Source organism: Pogona vitticeps, chromosome 2 (assembly GCF_051106095.1).
Source record: "Pogona vitticeps strain Pit_001003342236 chromosome 2, PviZW2.1, whole genome shotgun sequence".
Lineage (NCBI taxonomy): Eukaryota > Metazoa > Chordata > Lepidosauria > Squamata > Agamidae > Pogona > Pogona vitticeps.
Window position 1 is genome coordinate 18,737,213 of NC_135784.1, and position 13,032 is coordinate 18,750,244.

At 46.9% G+C, this 13,032-nt stretch overlaps 1 protein-coding gene across 1 annotated transcript in view; it reads right to left on the minus strand.

Annotated features, from left to right (window-relative positions):
- Positions 1–12,171, minus strand: part of LOC110091514 (uncharacterized) — a 33,709-nt gene extending 21,538 nt beyond the window's left edge. Inside the window, exons 1-4 of the mRNA XM_078386811.1 lie at positions 11,204–12,171; positions 8,835–9,779; positions 5,075–5,186; positions 2,663–3,590 (exon numbers count right to left, since the gene is read on the minus strand). Coding sequence (XP_078242937.1) covers positions 2,663–3,590; positions 5,075–5,186; positions 8,835–9,629 — 1,835 coding nt within the window. The 5' untranslated portion in view covers positions 9,630–9,779; positions 11,204–12,171. The remainder of the gene's footprint in view (positions 1–2,662; positions 3,591–5,074; positions 5,187–8,834; positions 9,780–11,203) is intronic.
- Between the last annotated feature and the right edge of the window lie 861 nt (positions 12,172–13,032).

Genomic DNA, 13,032 nt, shown 5'->3' on the forward strand with positions numbered 1-13,032 from the left:
GGTCAGGAGTTCAGCCCATTGACCCTCTCATCTCGTTTTCTAACATCCTGGATCGCACTTGGTCCTCATTGGGCAGGGTTCAATTCCCTGCCCTCAGGCAATTTTTCATCAAATGAATGAATGAATGAATGAATAAATAAATAATTAAATAAATACTGTACTTCTATAGAAAAAGAGGCAGGGTGCCTGAACTTGCAGAAAACTTTTGGCTCATATTGGTTTGACCCCCATGACCTAAAATGAGGAATGGGATGAACAACTGATTTTTTTTTTTAGTGTTGTTCTTGTGCTTCCAGATTGATTACAAATCTGCCCTGAATGCAGTTCCTTTGGACAGCGAGGTGGCCCTTCTCATGTGCTCAAGTTTTTCTTTATTGTTATCCGAACATTGCTTGCAATTTAAAACTATGAAATATAGGTTAAATTAAAAACCAATTAAAATATTCATTAGACTATTTTTGGCCAGAAGTGGGCTACTTCAATAGCATTATCTTGGCCATTTCCTAGATCTTCTTCAGCTACATGGGCAGTATTAATGTCAAATAAAGATATAATAAATACAGGTAAGGTAAAGGTTCCCCTTGACAATTTGTCCAGTCATGTCCAACTCTAGGGGGTGGTGCTCATCTCCGTTTCTAAGCCATAGAGCCAGCGTTTGTCCGAAGACATTTTTCCGTGGCCAGCGTGACTAGACACAGAATGCCATTACCTTCCCACTGTGGTGGTACCTAGTTATCTACTCGCATTTTGCATGCTTTCGAACCGCTAGGTTGGTGGGAGCTGGGACAAGCGACAGGGGTCACTCCGTCGCGTGGATTTGATCTTATGAACTGCAGGTCTTCTGACCTTGCAGCACAGAGGCTTCTGCGGTTTAACCCACAGCACCATCACGTCCCTAATAAATACAGGTGGCGAGGCATAATTTGTATGCACATAATTTTAAGTACAATGTGAGGTACAATGCAACGTAGAATCCTAAATGAATATTCCTTCTTTGTTTTTTGGAAAGAGAGACACCGTTGGTTTTGAAAGAAAGCTATAGAAATTTGTTAGGAGCTGCTGTCCTATCAAAAACAAAGAGGAAGGCAAGCTTAATGTTAAGCTATATTGTTACATTTCTGCCTTTACGGCCATCAAATAATTTTAAAAAATTAGCCAGTACGTGAAAAGAAAACTGTGGAATTTAAACAGAGTATTATCCAGATACCATCCCAATATGCGGTTTAAAGATACTGTATCTAGCAAAGAAGCCTCATACAGTATTTTTCTGGTGTATTACAGGCACCTGAAAGAAAGAAATAAGATCAAGGGAGTGTACTAACGGTGTGTTACTTTTGTTGTCTCCAGTTGCTTTTGGATTCCAAATCCCATCAGCTTCAGCCACACCTATATGAGTAAAGATCAAGTTTCATTATCAAGGCAAACCAGCAATGAAGCTAGGCACAATCCAGGCTCTGAAAACAAATGTCATTCAACTACCTCAAAGCAAAAATCCCTCAAACAAGAAAGATTATTTTTCTTGTTTGAAAAATAATCTCGAAAGCCTTTTTTTAAAAAAAGCAGTTTCTTTTGTTTTGTTTAAAAGCAACCCAAAGAGAGACGGTTCATATTTCAAATCATACAAGACTAAGAAACTCTTTCCCACGAGTTCAGCTGGGGTTAGGAAAAGTAGAACTCCATTTTTATGGACATTTTTTTCTGTTTGTTTGCAAAATATAGACAGTGAGCACCCAAGATGCTCCAGAGGTTTCTGGACTACAGCACCCATAATCCCCCACAACTGAGTATACTGGCTAGGGTTGTAAAGGCAACTAGGTCCCCCACACAAAGTACGTGGACCAGCAGAATACAATACAGTTGTGCCACGCTTAACGATTATCCCACATTACGACAAATCCGCTTCACGACAATGTTTTTGCGATCGCAAGACAATGTTTAAAATGGGGGTTTTTTGCTTTGTGAAGATCGGTTCCTTGCTTTGGGAACCGATTCTTCACATTACGAAGATCAAAACAGCTGATCGTCGGGTTTTCAAAATGGCCGCCGGGTGCTCAAAATGGCTCCCCCCTGTGCTTAGGGACGGATTCCTTGCTATACAGGCACCGAAAAAGGCCACCGTATGGAGAATTTTCACTGGACGGTGAGTTTTTAGCCTATTGGAATGCATTGAATGGTTTTCAATGCATTTCAATGGGTTTTTTATTTTCATTTTACGACGTTTTCGCTCTACAGCGATTTTGCTGGAACGTCGTTAAGCAAGACACCACTGTACAACATCTCGTATTCCATGAGCTGATCCAGCTTTTCCCTTCTCTCTTTCCTTTTTCCCTACGGGCCAGTCACTGACAACTTTCTCGTGGGCAGAAACCTCCGGATCACCGACGCTTGGTTTTTATCACTTTTCTCTCCTACATAGATTATGTAATGCTTGTGAAGTTCCGAATTAGATCTGACATTTTACCCACAGTCAAAACACAGGAATGGCTTCACTCCTGTATGGATTTTTCTGACGTGAATTAAAGGTCCAAATTCTAGTTGAAACTTCTCCCCAAATCCATAGTTTACAAGTTTTCAACAAGTTTTCCCCTGCATGGATATTCCGCTGCCCAATAAGCCTGGTGCTGTTGTGGAAACTTTTCCTGCAGTACGAATATGTATTCACGGGGTACCTGCTGCGTGGACTTTCTGATGCCTTGCAAGGCCCACGTTGGAAGAGTATCTCCTCCCACATTCAGGACACTCGAAAGGTTTCACGCGGGCGTGGGTTTTCTGATGGGCAATGACGTTCTGAATCCAGCGGAAGCCTTTCCCGCACTCCACGCACGTGTAGGGCATCTCCCCGGTGTGGATCCTCTGATGGAGAGTCAGCTCTGCCTTCCGGCGAAAGCTTTTCCCACAGTCAGTGCAGTTGTACGGTTTCTCTCCCGTGTGCGTTCTCTGATGGATCGTGAGGTCTGACCTTTCACAGAAACAGACTCCGCATTCAGCGCATTTGTAAGGTTTCTCCCCTTTGTGGATGATGGAGTGCCGGATTAGGTGGCCTTTTACCCGGAAGCTTTTCCCACAGTCCAGGCACTGATAGGCTTTCTCCCCGGTGTGGATTTTCTGATGAACGGTGAGGCCTGAACTCTGGCAGAAACTTTTCCCGCAGTCCGAGCATTTGTACGGTTTCTCTCCTGTGTGGCTTCTCTGATGCCGGACGAGGCTGGTGTTGTAATTGAAGCTCTTCCCGCAATCCAAGCATTTATAGGGCAAGTCGGCAGTGTGGGCCACTGGAAATTCAGCGATCTCTGAGTCATCTGGAAAGCTGCTTTCATCAGCTGTATTCATCTCACTCTTCGCCATTGGCATTCTCTGTGGGTTACTGGTTTCATCAAGCGGCTCCTTGCCTTTACAAGAAACAATTTTTTCTACCTTTTCCCCTGGAGAATGTCTCTGAGATTCCTTAGAGCCTTTCCGAGCTCTAGATGCTTCTTCCGGGCCACCACTTTGCAAACCCTCCCCTTCTGGACTTCCCATTTCCTCCAAATTTGCAGCTTCTTCACCAGCTACTTGGTGATTTCTCTCAGTCGCACTCCATAGGTCTTCACCTGCGGAAGGAAAAGGGGAGCAGAAAATGAAACCTAACTTAGACTTCAGTTAGAGATGGGCGCGAACCTCGATTTGGAGATTCATACCAGTGAGTTGGACTGGCATCACAGGTACCATGTGATCCCTTTCCTCACCCTACATGGATCCTCCATTCACCAGCTGGTGTGCGCCGCTCTTCTCCTCTTCAGCAAGTGTTCAACTAGTCCCAGGGGGAGCACATGCTTCCCTCCTTTGCCTCCTCCAGCAGCCACCCACTTAGACAAAGAGGCAGGGCAGGGATTCCTGCAGTGTGCCTTTGAATGGGTGGCTGCTGGAGGAGGCAGAGGAGGGAAGCATGCAACCTTCCCGGGACTGGTCAGATGCCCGAAGAGGAGAAGAACAGCACATGATGACTGGTGAGTGGAGGAGCCGTCCAGGGAAGTGGGGGAAGGGAACCGACAGCACTGGTGGTGCCAGTCCAACAAACTGGCACAAACCTCCGAACTAAAGTTTGTGCCCATCTCTATTCACAGTTCCCATCTGATTTTGCCATAAGCTAGAGCAATGATGAGCCCCTCAAGATATCCAGACATTACACAGGCAAATCCCATAGCTTTGGACCGGGAGTTTCACCTCCTCCGATGTCATCGAACTCCAAGGTATCGGAAAAACAACCCTTTTTCTTTCTTTATATCAGAGCGTTGTACAATTTAAAATATGAACATATATGAAATATAGGTAAAATTGAAAATAAATGAAAATGTTAAGATACAGTGGTGCCTCGCTTGACGATAATCCGTTCTGTTCAAATTGCTGTTAAGTGAAATTGTCGTCAAGCGAAATTAAAAAAACCATTGAAATGCATCGAAAACCGTTCAATGCGTTCCAATGGATGAAATACCTCATCGTAATGCAAAAATCCTCCATAGGGCGGCCATATTCTGGTGCCTGTCTAGCGAGGAATCAGTCCCTAGCACAGCGGGGAGCCATTTTGACAGCCGCCGATCAGCTGTTCGAAAACCATCGTAATGCGAAAAATCGGTTCCCGAAGCAGGGAACCGATCATTGTCAAGCGAATTTTCCCTACTGAAACCATCATTTTTTGATCGCAATAGCGATTGCAAAAAACCATCGTAAAGCGGATTTGTTGTTTAACGAGGGCACCACTGTACTGGAGCTGTTTCTTTTATCAGAAGCAGGCTACTTCAATGGGATTCTCTCTGCCATTTACTGTATCTTCTTTTGAACCCACTGTAGAGCACACATTACATGCACGTAAGTACTGCACTGGATGAATTTCTCAAGAGTCACAGAAAATGTGTTCTCGTGCCCATCTCTACATCCATCTTATATGAAAATAAGAAGTTCCCTTTATATATATCCAAACCGGATGTGCAGTGAACGGGGTGGGGATACGGAGCGCAATAGTGGGATTTCAGCAGTAGAGGTCAGGCCAACCCCACCCCACCCCTGTCAAAATATTTAAAATTCTGGGAATCCTTACCCAGAGAGTTTCCTACTTCAGCACCTGCTTCCTGGAAGACCTGGTTGGATTTACGGTCTGATGGCAGCTCCTCTGACACAGAGAAATCCAAAGGTCCTTCTTTCGCAGGTGCCTGGAATAGAAATGAAGTGTGGCACTAGAAAGAAGTGGAGGGAACTGGATCTTGAGGGTGTGTGTGTGTGTGCAAAGGGCACCCCTGTTTTACTCCAAAGGCAGGAAAGGAGGCCTATCTAGCCAGAAGCCAGGGGGCCAGACTGAACACTTGGGCCTAAAGTTCCTTACACCCGTCTTAATTGGGGGTTCGATCCGGAACTAGAAAAGGTCATCAAGTTAAGGACGTGTCACTGGAGACCAAGAACATCCACGCTCTTGTCTTTCCATCGCCATGTATGGGCTTGAAAGATGGATGGTTTAAAAAAAACTGACAGGGAAAAAAATGATTCATTTGAAATGTGGTGCTGGAGGAGAGCTTTGGGGGATAACCCTGGAATGCCAGAAAGACAAACAAGTGGGTCCTGGAACAAATCAAGCCTGAACTATCCCTAGAGGCCAAAATGTTGAAACTGCGGCTGTTATATTTGGGGGCACATCCTGAGAAGGTAGGAAAGGTGGAAGGCAGCAGGAAAAGAGGAAGGCCCAATACGAGATGGATCGAATCCCTAAGGAAGCCATAGTTTTGACTTTGTAAGAGCTGAGGGGGAGCAGTTGAGGAGAGGACATTTTGGAGATTGCTCATTCATAGGGTCACCGTACATCGGACATAGTGACACGCAACAACAACGAAGACCCAGGAATAAGCTCCTTCGCACTCAGAAGTTCCTCATTACAAGGTCCACAAATCCAATTAACTCTTTGTTGCCTTGGAAGCTACAACCGCCCGCCACGCCAATAGCTTCTCTCTTCCTTGTGTGGATTCTCTGTGGGCTTGGGGTTTTACCAAGAGGCTCCCTGCCTTCACAATAAACGTTTCCGCCCTTCTCCACTGAAGACCTCCTCTGAGGTTCACTAGATCCCACCCAATGTCCTCATGGTTCTTCTGGCTCCCTCTACTGTGAGTCCTCTTCTTCTGAACTCCTGATTCCATACCTACAGTGGCGCCTCGCTAGACAGTTACCCCACATGACAGTTTTTTCGTTAGACAGTGATTCCTATGGGGGAATTTCGCTGGACAATCTTTGGTCTCTGCTTCGCAAACCAATTTTCACTAGACAACGATTTTGACAGCTCCCTCCGCACTCACAAAACAGGTGTTTTCGGGACCTAAGCTTCGCAAGACAGCTATTTAAACAGCTGATCGACGGTTCGCAAAGCAGCTTTCCTATGGCCGATCATCACTAGACAACGACAATTCTTCCCCATTGGAACGCATTAAACAGGTTTCAGTGCATTCCAATGGGGAAATGCTTTTCGCTAGAACAGTGGTTCTTAACCTTTTTGAAAGAAACGCCCCCTTGAGCCATTGAGGAAGTTATCATCTCCCCCCTCCCCGCTGTGATGATATCTTATTTGTTTGTTTGTTTGTTTGTTTGTTTATTTATTTAAGACACTTAAATCCAATGACCCCTGAAAACAAAATTAAATTCCAAGAAAATGAAATGCCCCCCCAAAAGTAACATTTAATGATTTAGTTGCAAGTGAATTTTAAGACGCAAAAAGAAATATAAAAAGGGCATAAAAACAAATGCAGGAACTAAAAATTTCAAGACAAAAAGTCTGAAACTAAATTAAAATTGGAGGAAAATATATATTCATGCACACTGTAAAAAGGCTACAGCCATCTTCACAGGTTTGGCTGGCTCCAGCGCCCCCCTTCCGCCCCCCTTCTGCTCCAGCGCCCCCACGCCACCCCTTTTCGTTCTACCGCCCCCCTGAAAAATGAAATCGCCCCCTGGGGGGCATTATCGCCCACGTTAAGAACCACTGCGCTAGACAATGATTTCGCTAAACAGCTATCTCAGTGGAACTGATTATCATTGTCTAGCGAGGCACCACTGTAACTGTGCTCCTTCTTCCTAAACGCTTTAGGGCCGCTCACAGGTCTACAGCTCTCTGAGTCTAGGAAAACAACGCTCATGGTGTAGCTCCTTGCTCATACCAGAAATTGTGAGTTCACTGACAAAAAGTGAAGCAAGTAGAACTGAATCTCCCTCACACTCGTACCCTTCACGTTAGTTCCACTCCAGAGAACCAAAACGAAGGATTTTCCAGGGAACAGCTGTTCTTGTTGTCATGCAAAGTACTGGAACATGGTTGCTTCTTCAGCAGACAATGAGCCATTCATTTTGCAAAAGGCCTGCTCCCCATTTTTCCTATGACCAACTCACCTCCATGTGGGAGACTGTGTATCGCAATAGCTATGACGTGTATCTGGATTTTCAAACTAGGGTACCGATTTTATGGTTACCCTTTAGGCCCGTTATTACAGGAACTCTGAATAGAACAACTGCATGCCATTTTCTTTTTTTTTTTACTGATTCCTAAGAGGTAATAAAGCTGGCTGCGTAGCTGAGTGGTTTCAACAGAGGCTGAGAGTTCGATTCCCCGCTTGGGCCTCCTGCACATAGAGCCAGCTGGCGTAAGACTTAGGCAAGCGACACAGTCCCAGAAAAACCCCAAGAAGGGAAGGGGAAAACTGCTTCTGAGTATTTTCTCCCTGGAAAATCCTCAAAAGAGGTTGTCAGACTCAACTTGATTGCACATGATTGCTATTATTAAAAAATGTTATCACTAGAATAAAAAAGCAACAGACATGCATCCGCGAAATGGTGTTCTGTGACTCTAATGCCAATGAACTAGGAGGAGTATGTAATGAATTACTTCCAGCAATTTTTCCAAGCTTTGCTTTCCCTTACGTGCTGCTTCAGCCTCTCCGACTTCGTTTTGTTTTGTTATCTTTCCTGGGCACAACTTGCCAATACTGCTGCATTTCACCCTTGGCAACTATCTTTTAAGATCTCTGTTGATATTCAGGTCCGTTCCCCAGAAACACTGTTCCATAAACAATGACAATGACTGGTGGCTAAACTAATCTTGAGCTACAGAAAACAAGCAGGACAACATGGTATTGAGGATCTTTAACTGGGAATTTGCAGTGGCTCTAGTTAGCTAGGAAGGAAATACAGCTGAAAAATACAGCAGGTACAACACAGTTACTGCAGTGTTTTGCATTTGATAATGGTCTAAGAAACATTGGCTAATATTGAGTCCATTGAGATTGGTTTTAAACATGTATGTATGTCAAAAATGTTACAGTTGTGGATTGACTTGGAGTTGGACCCGGTAAGCTTTGAGGAACTCTTTACTCTTGAATAAAGAGGTTCTCTCTGTGTTCAAAAACCCAGGAGGCTCAGAGGGTAGCTCAGTCACTACCAAAAAGAAAGGGTGGGGAAACAGAAAACACCTGCAAGACAAACTGTTGCTCCGTCTCCCTCAGCACCGTAGGAGCCTCCAGATTTTTTTTTTTATATTGTGGGACAACTCGAGTCCTTTTCAGGGGAAAGGCAGGGTATAAATATTGTAAACAAATGAACATGTATTTTTTGTGTTTTGTGCTATTCTGGGTCTCTGGGTAGAGAAGAACAACATTCAAATGGAAATGACAAGTATATCAGACATTCTCTTGTTAGGGTTAGAAAAAGCAGCAGAAACACGTCGGAGAAAGAGGATTTTGTAACAATAGGGAATAAGCTATTGAGAATACAGAGGGACTTTCCTATGAGTCAAAGAGTGAATTACGTTCTGAGAGTATTTATTCCCTTACGTGCTGCTCCAGCCTCTCCGACTTGCAAGGCCTCCCCAGGAAGTCCTCGGCCAGGGCCACCGCCTGGGCGCCGGTCTCAGGCCCGTGTCCCCTGACCCAGGTCTGGACCTCCGGCGGAAGGACGGCCAGGAACTGCTCCAGGACCAGCTCTTCCAGGATCTGCTCCTTCGTGTGCTTCTCCACCTTCAACCACCTGCGGCAAAGCTCCCACAGCCGGCCGTGAACCGCTCGCGGCCCTTCGGCCTCCCGGTAGCCGAAGTTCCGGAAGTGCTGCCGGGTCTTCTCTCTCCGCAGAGCCTCTCTGCGCAGGAGGGCCGCCTTCACCTTGCCGTAGTCCTCTCGGTCCCTGGCCTCCAGCCGGACGAAGGCCTGGCCCGCTTCTCCTCGGAGGGCTGGCCGGAGTCGGGCCGCCCACTCCTCCTTGGGCCACAAGCAGGCCTCGGCCACTTGCTCGAAGGAGGCCAGGAAGGCCTGGGCATCGCCCCAAGGGGCCGACGTGTCCGGCAGCCCTGGCCTCTCCCACTCGGACGAAGAGGGAGACTCCACGGTCTTCAGGAAGCCCTGCCACTGGTCTTCCCACTGCCGGAGCAGCCTCTCCCCCGGCTCTGGCTGGACCGGCTGCCCCGGCCATCTGGAGAGGCATTCCCTGATATTTCCTTCGTCTTCAGGGCTCTCGGCAGCCACAGCACCAAATTGCTCTTCCTCTTCTGTCTTTATCTCATGCTTCATGTTTGGTTCAGCTGCAGCTGGGCACTGGAAACCCATAAGGGCCAGCATCCCCTGTTCAGCTGCCATTTTGTCTTAGGTCAAAGTCCACCTCCCCAAACCCTCCTCTCGACCTTGTCCCTTTCTGCAGGAAAAGGCCTCTATTCCAGGGCTCCAAAAGAAGCCACGCCACACCAATTGCTGGGTGTCTCACAGCTTTGCTTCAGTTTGTTGAGATCTCTAGAAAAACAGATAAAGAAGAAATGGTGAGATGCCCGATGGGTGGCAAGCACTGGTGAGCAGAGAATCCCCCAGAGAGCATCGTAAATCCTTGAAAGCACCCATTCTCAACAGTGGCTATAGGGCCCAGAGGAGGTGGGGTCCATGGCACATTTAAAGGGGGCCACAGACTGGAAACAAGTCTTCACACATCATCTTATAAGGTTTGTGAGGTGACTTATACCGTCCTGATTCTGCCTATACAGTGGTGCCTCGACTTGCGACTGTCCCAACTTACAACCTACAATATTTCAGTTACAACCAGTTCTGGCAGCAAAATTTTGCTTCGACTTGCCACCAGAGCTTCGAGTTACGACAGGAAAAAAGGTGGGGGAAAAGGCGGGGAATTCAAATATTCTAACTGTTGGTTGGTGAAGAGACTGCTTGTTTGTAACTTTTTTGCCCGAATGGTTAGAGATTAAAATTTGTTCCCAACGTGTTCCAATTGAGTTTGCATTTTATTTATTTATTTATTTTTGCCTTTTGGTGATTTTCCCCCCAGCCCTGATGTGTTCTGATGGACCAGGCCGTGTTTTTGTGTTTTTCTCGATTTTTATTTTCTTCCCCGAGGCGTTGCGATAGGGCTTGCAGTGTTGTTGTTTTGCTTGCTTTCTTTTTTTAAAGTTTTTTTTCTCCAGCCAGAACGGATTAATCTCATTCCAATGCATTCCTCTGGGAAATGGTGCTTCGACTTATGACCATTTTGAGTTACGACCATCATTTCCTGAACAGTATATTTACTGTTTTTGGCTTTCAAAACTGGTTTTTAACTGTCTTAGCAACCTTAGGTCCTTCTTAGGGAGAAAAGCCGGGTAAAAATAATTCAAATAAAAATGTAAACAAGTAAGTTGAGACTGCTATCCTGTACTCGCTTATCTAGCAATGAAGCCCCATTGAACAGGGTTTACTTCGGCTCTTTCTGCCTTTCAAGGCAGGCTTTCCTTCGCACCCTTTAGCGGCTGAGGCGTCTCCTCTCCGGCTCCTTTCCAGGCTGGCAACGGAGGCAAAGGCTGGTCAAGCCACCGGGGCAGACCGAGGCACTTGTCCCACCCAGGGCAGTTGGCAACCAGGAAAGAAAAACCCGCCCAGCCTGCACAGGGGGCTGCTGCTGCTGCCCCCGCCATCGCCCATGCAAGTCCACGGATGGCACAGGTAGGTTTGCTCTTGAAAAGGTGGATCGGGACCCCCGAGCAGCCAAAACGAGGGCTTGGAAGAAGGAACAGAAGCAGCCCTTTGGGGAAAGAGAGAGAACTCGGGAACCCCCAAGCCGATCGCTCGCCCCCTTTCTCCCCCTTGATTGCTTTTCCTCTTCCCCCCCCTCCCACCTGGCCTTCCCTGCAAGAAGCCCTCCTTAAAGGGCAGGCAGGGCAACCCTCGCCTCTCACCCGCTCCGAGGGAATTCCCGCTGGAAAGCAAGGCTGGCGAAGAATCCCCGACCGGAAGCGGAACCTTTACTCTTTCCCCCCCCCCACGCGCCTGCCCCAGGGGAACCCCTTCCAAGCCGGGCCCCTCTAGGAATCCTAACTCTGTGGGTTTAACTCTTTGTCTATCCAGAGCAAGTCATTCCCTGGCTGCCGAGATGGTTTTTCAAATAGATTTTTGTTTCAGAATTTATGGTCATTCTGCAGAAATTGGTTGTATGTGTGTGTCTGAAAGCTGTATGGAGGGTGCATGGGGTTATATTACCTCGGCCCCGCAAGACCTGGGAAATTTAGTACTTTTTGTTTTAATTCTTGTTGGGGTCCCCGTTTTATTACAAAGCCTGCCCTAGTGATGTTTTCCTGAAGAGTGGGGTCCCCCCTTTTCCTTCTTGACCCAGATTCCTGCTTCTCCCTCTGAGCCCCATACAGTACATAGGAAATGTATGCACCCTACAAGACCCAATGGAGGACCATGAGACTAGAAAAGGTGGAGATTTTTTGTAGGATGATGATAATGCCTGTCAATGTTTTTATGTATGATTGACTGTGCTTGGTATTTTTTGAATAATAACACTAATAAGGAGTGTAAAGTCATTTCTGAAATAAGGCAACCCTTTCCCCATTTTCCAGGTATGTATTTATTTATTGGATTTCTATACCTCCCCTTTAGTGCAATGCATTACTCTAAGCGATTTACAATGGGATTAAACATAATAAATTTAAGTTTAGCTAAAAACAGGTATAGAAAGTACTCAGAAGTGATTTCCCATTCCCTTCCTTCTTGGGGGTATTTCTGGGCCTGTGCAGCTTGCCCAAGGCTATCTAGGCTGGCTCTTCTCCTGGACGGCCCAGTGGGGGAATCGAACACCTTACCTTGGGCAGATACCTAATCCACTGAGCTATCCAGCGAGCTGTATCTATGACTAAAAACCCTGTTGGAGCAATTGTCTCGGAGTGTTGGTGAATCACCCCAATCCTACTCCCCATATACTTCCTATTTTGATTTACCTGTAGTTTTTCATTGTGGGGCCACGTGCCACCCTGCACGCAATGCAGACGGAGTTCCCAAGGCCAGCCAAACATGCCTGCTATGACTTAGAACAGGCTTGTCCAACCTGCGGCCCGAGGGCCGCATGCGGCCCGTCAACTCATAATGCGGCCCAGTGCAATTTTTTTTAAAAAGAAATTCCAAAGTTTCAAGTTACACTGCCGGCGCTTGCGGCCAGAATGTGGCCAGGGCATGTCACAACAGTAGAGGGGGAGAGAGGGAAGGAAGGAAGGAGTGGGAGGGGAGGGGACAGGAGGTGGACCCCCCCTCAGCCCCATAAAGCCGCCAGAGTCAAAGCTGGCAGCCTCTGCTGTCTGAGATCGCAGCTGCCGGTAAGCGCGCTTGGAGCGGGGCTGCGGAGGATGGCTAGGGCTGCCCCCCCCATGTGGCCCAAACCAAATGTATGTGCAGCCCAAACCAAATTTTCATCTTCTAATGTGGCCCAAGGAAGGTGAAAGGTTGGACACCCCTGACCTAGAAGGTGGCAAGGAGGAGCACGGTTCCCGCTGTCTCCTGATTCTTCTTGCTGAACCACAGAAATGGTGTGCTGTCCACCAGTCTTCCTTGCAATTTCCTAAGAATTGTTCTTCTCTGGCTTTGGCTGGACTTGTTAAGGGTTTTCCGCCCTCCCAGGCCTGTGTTGGGGAGGTTTTGTTTTTTAAAAGTACTTTAGACACCTCTGGGCTGTCCCCATCTGGCTTCTTTTTCCAACTTCCAGAAGCCTTTGTTTGGACAAAATGCTGCT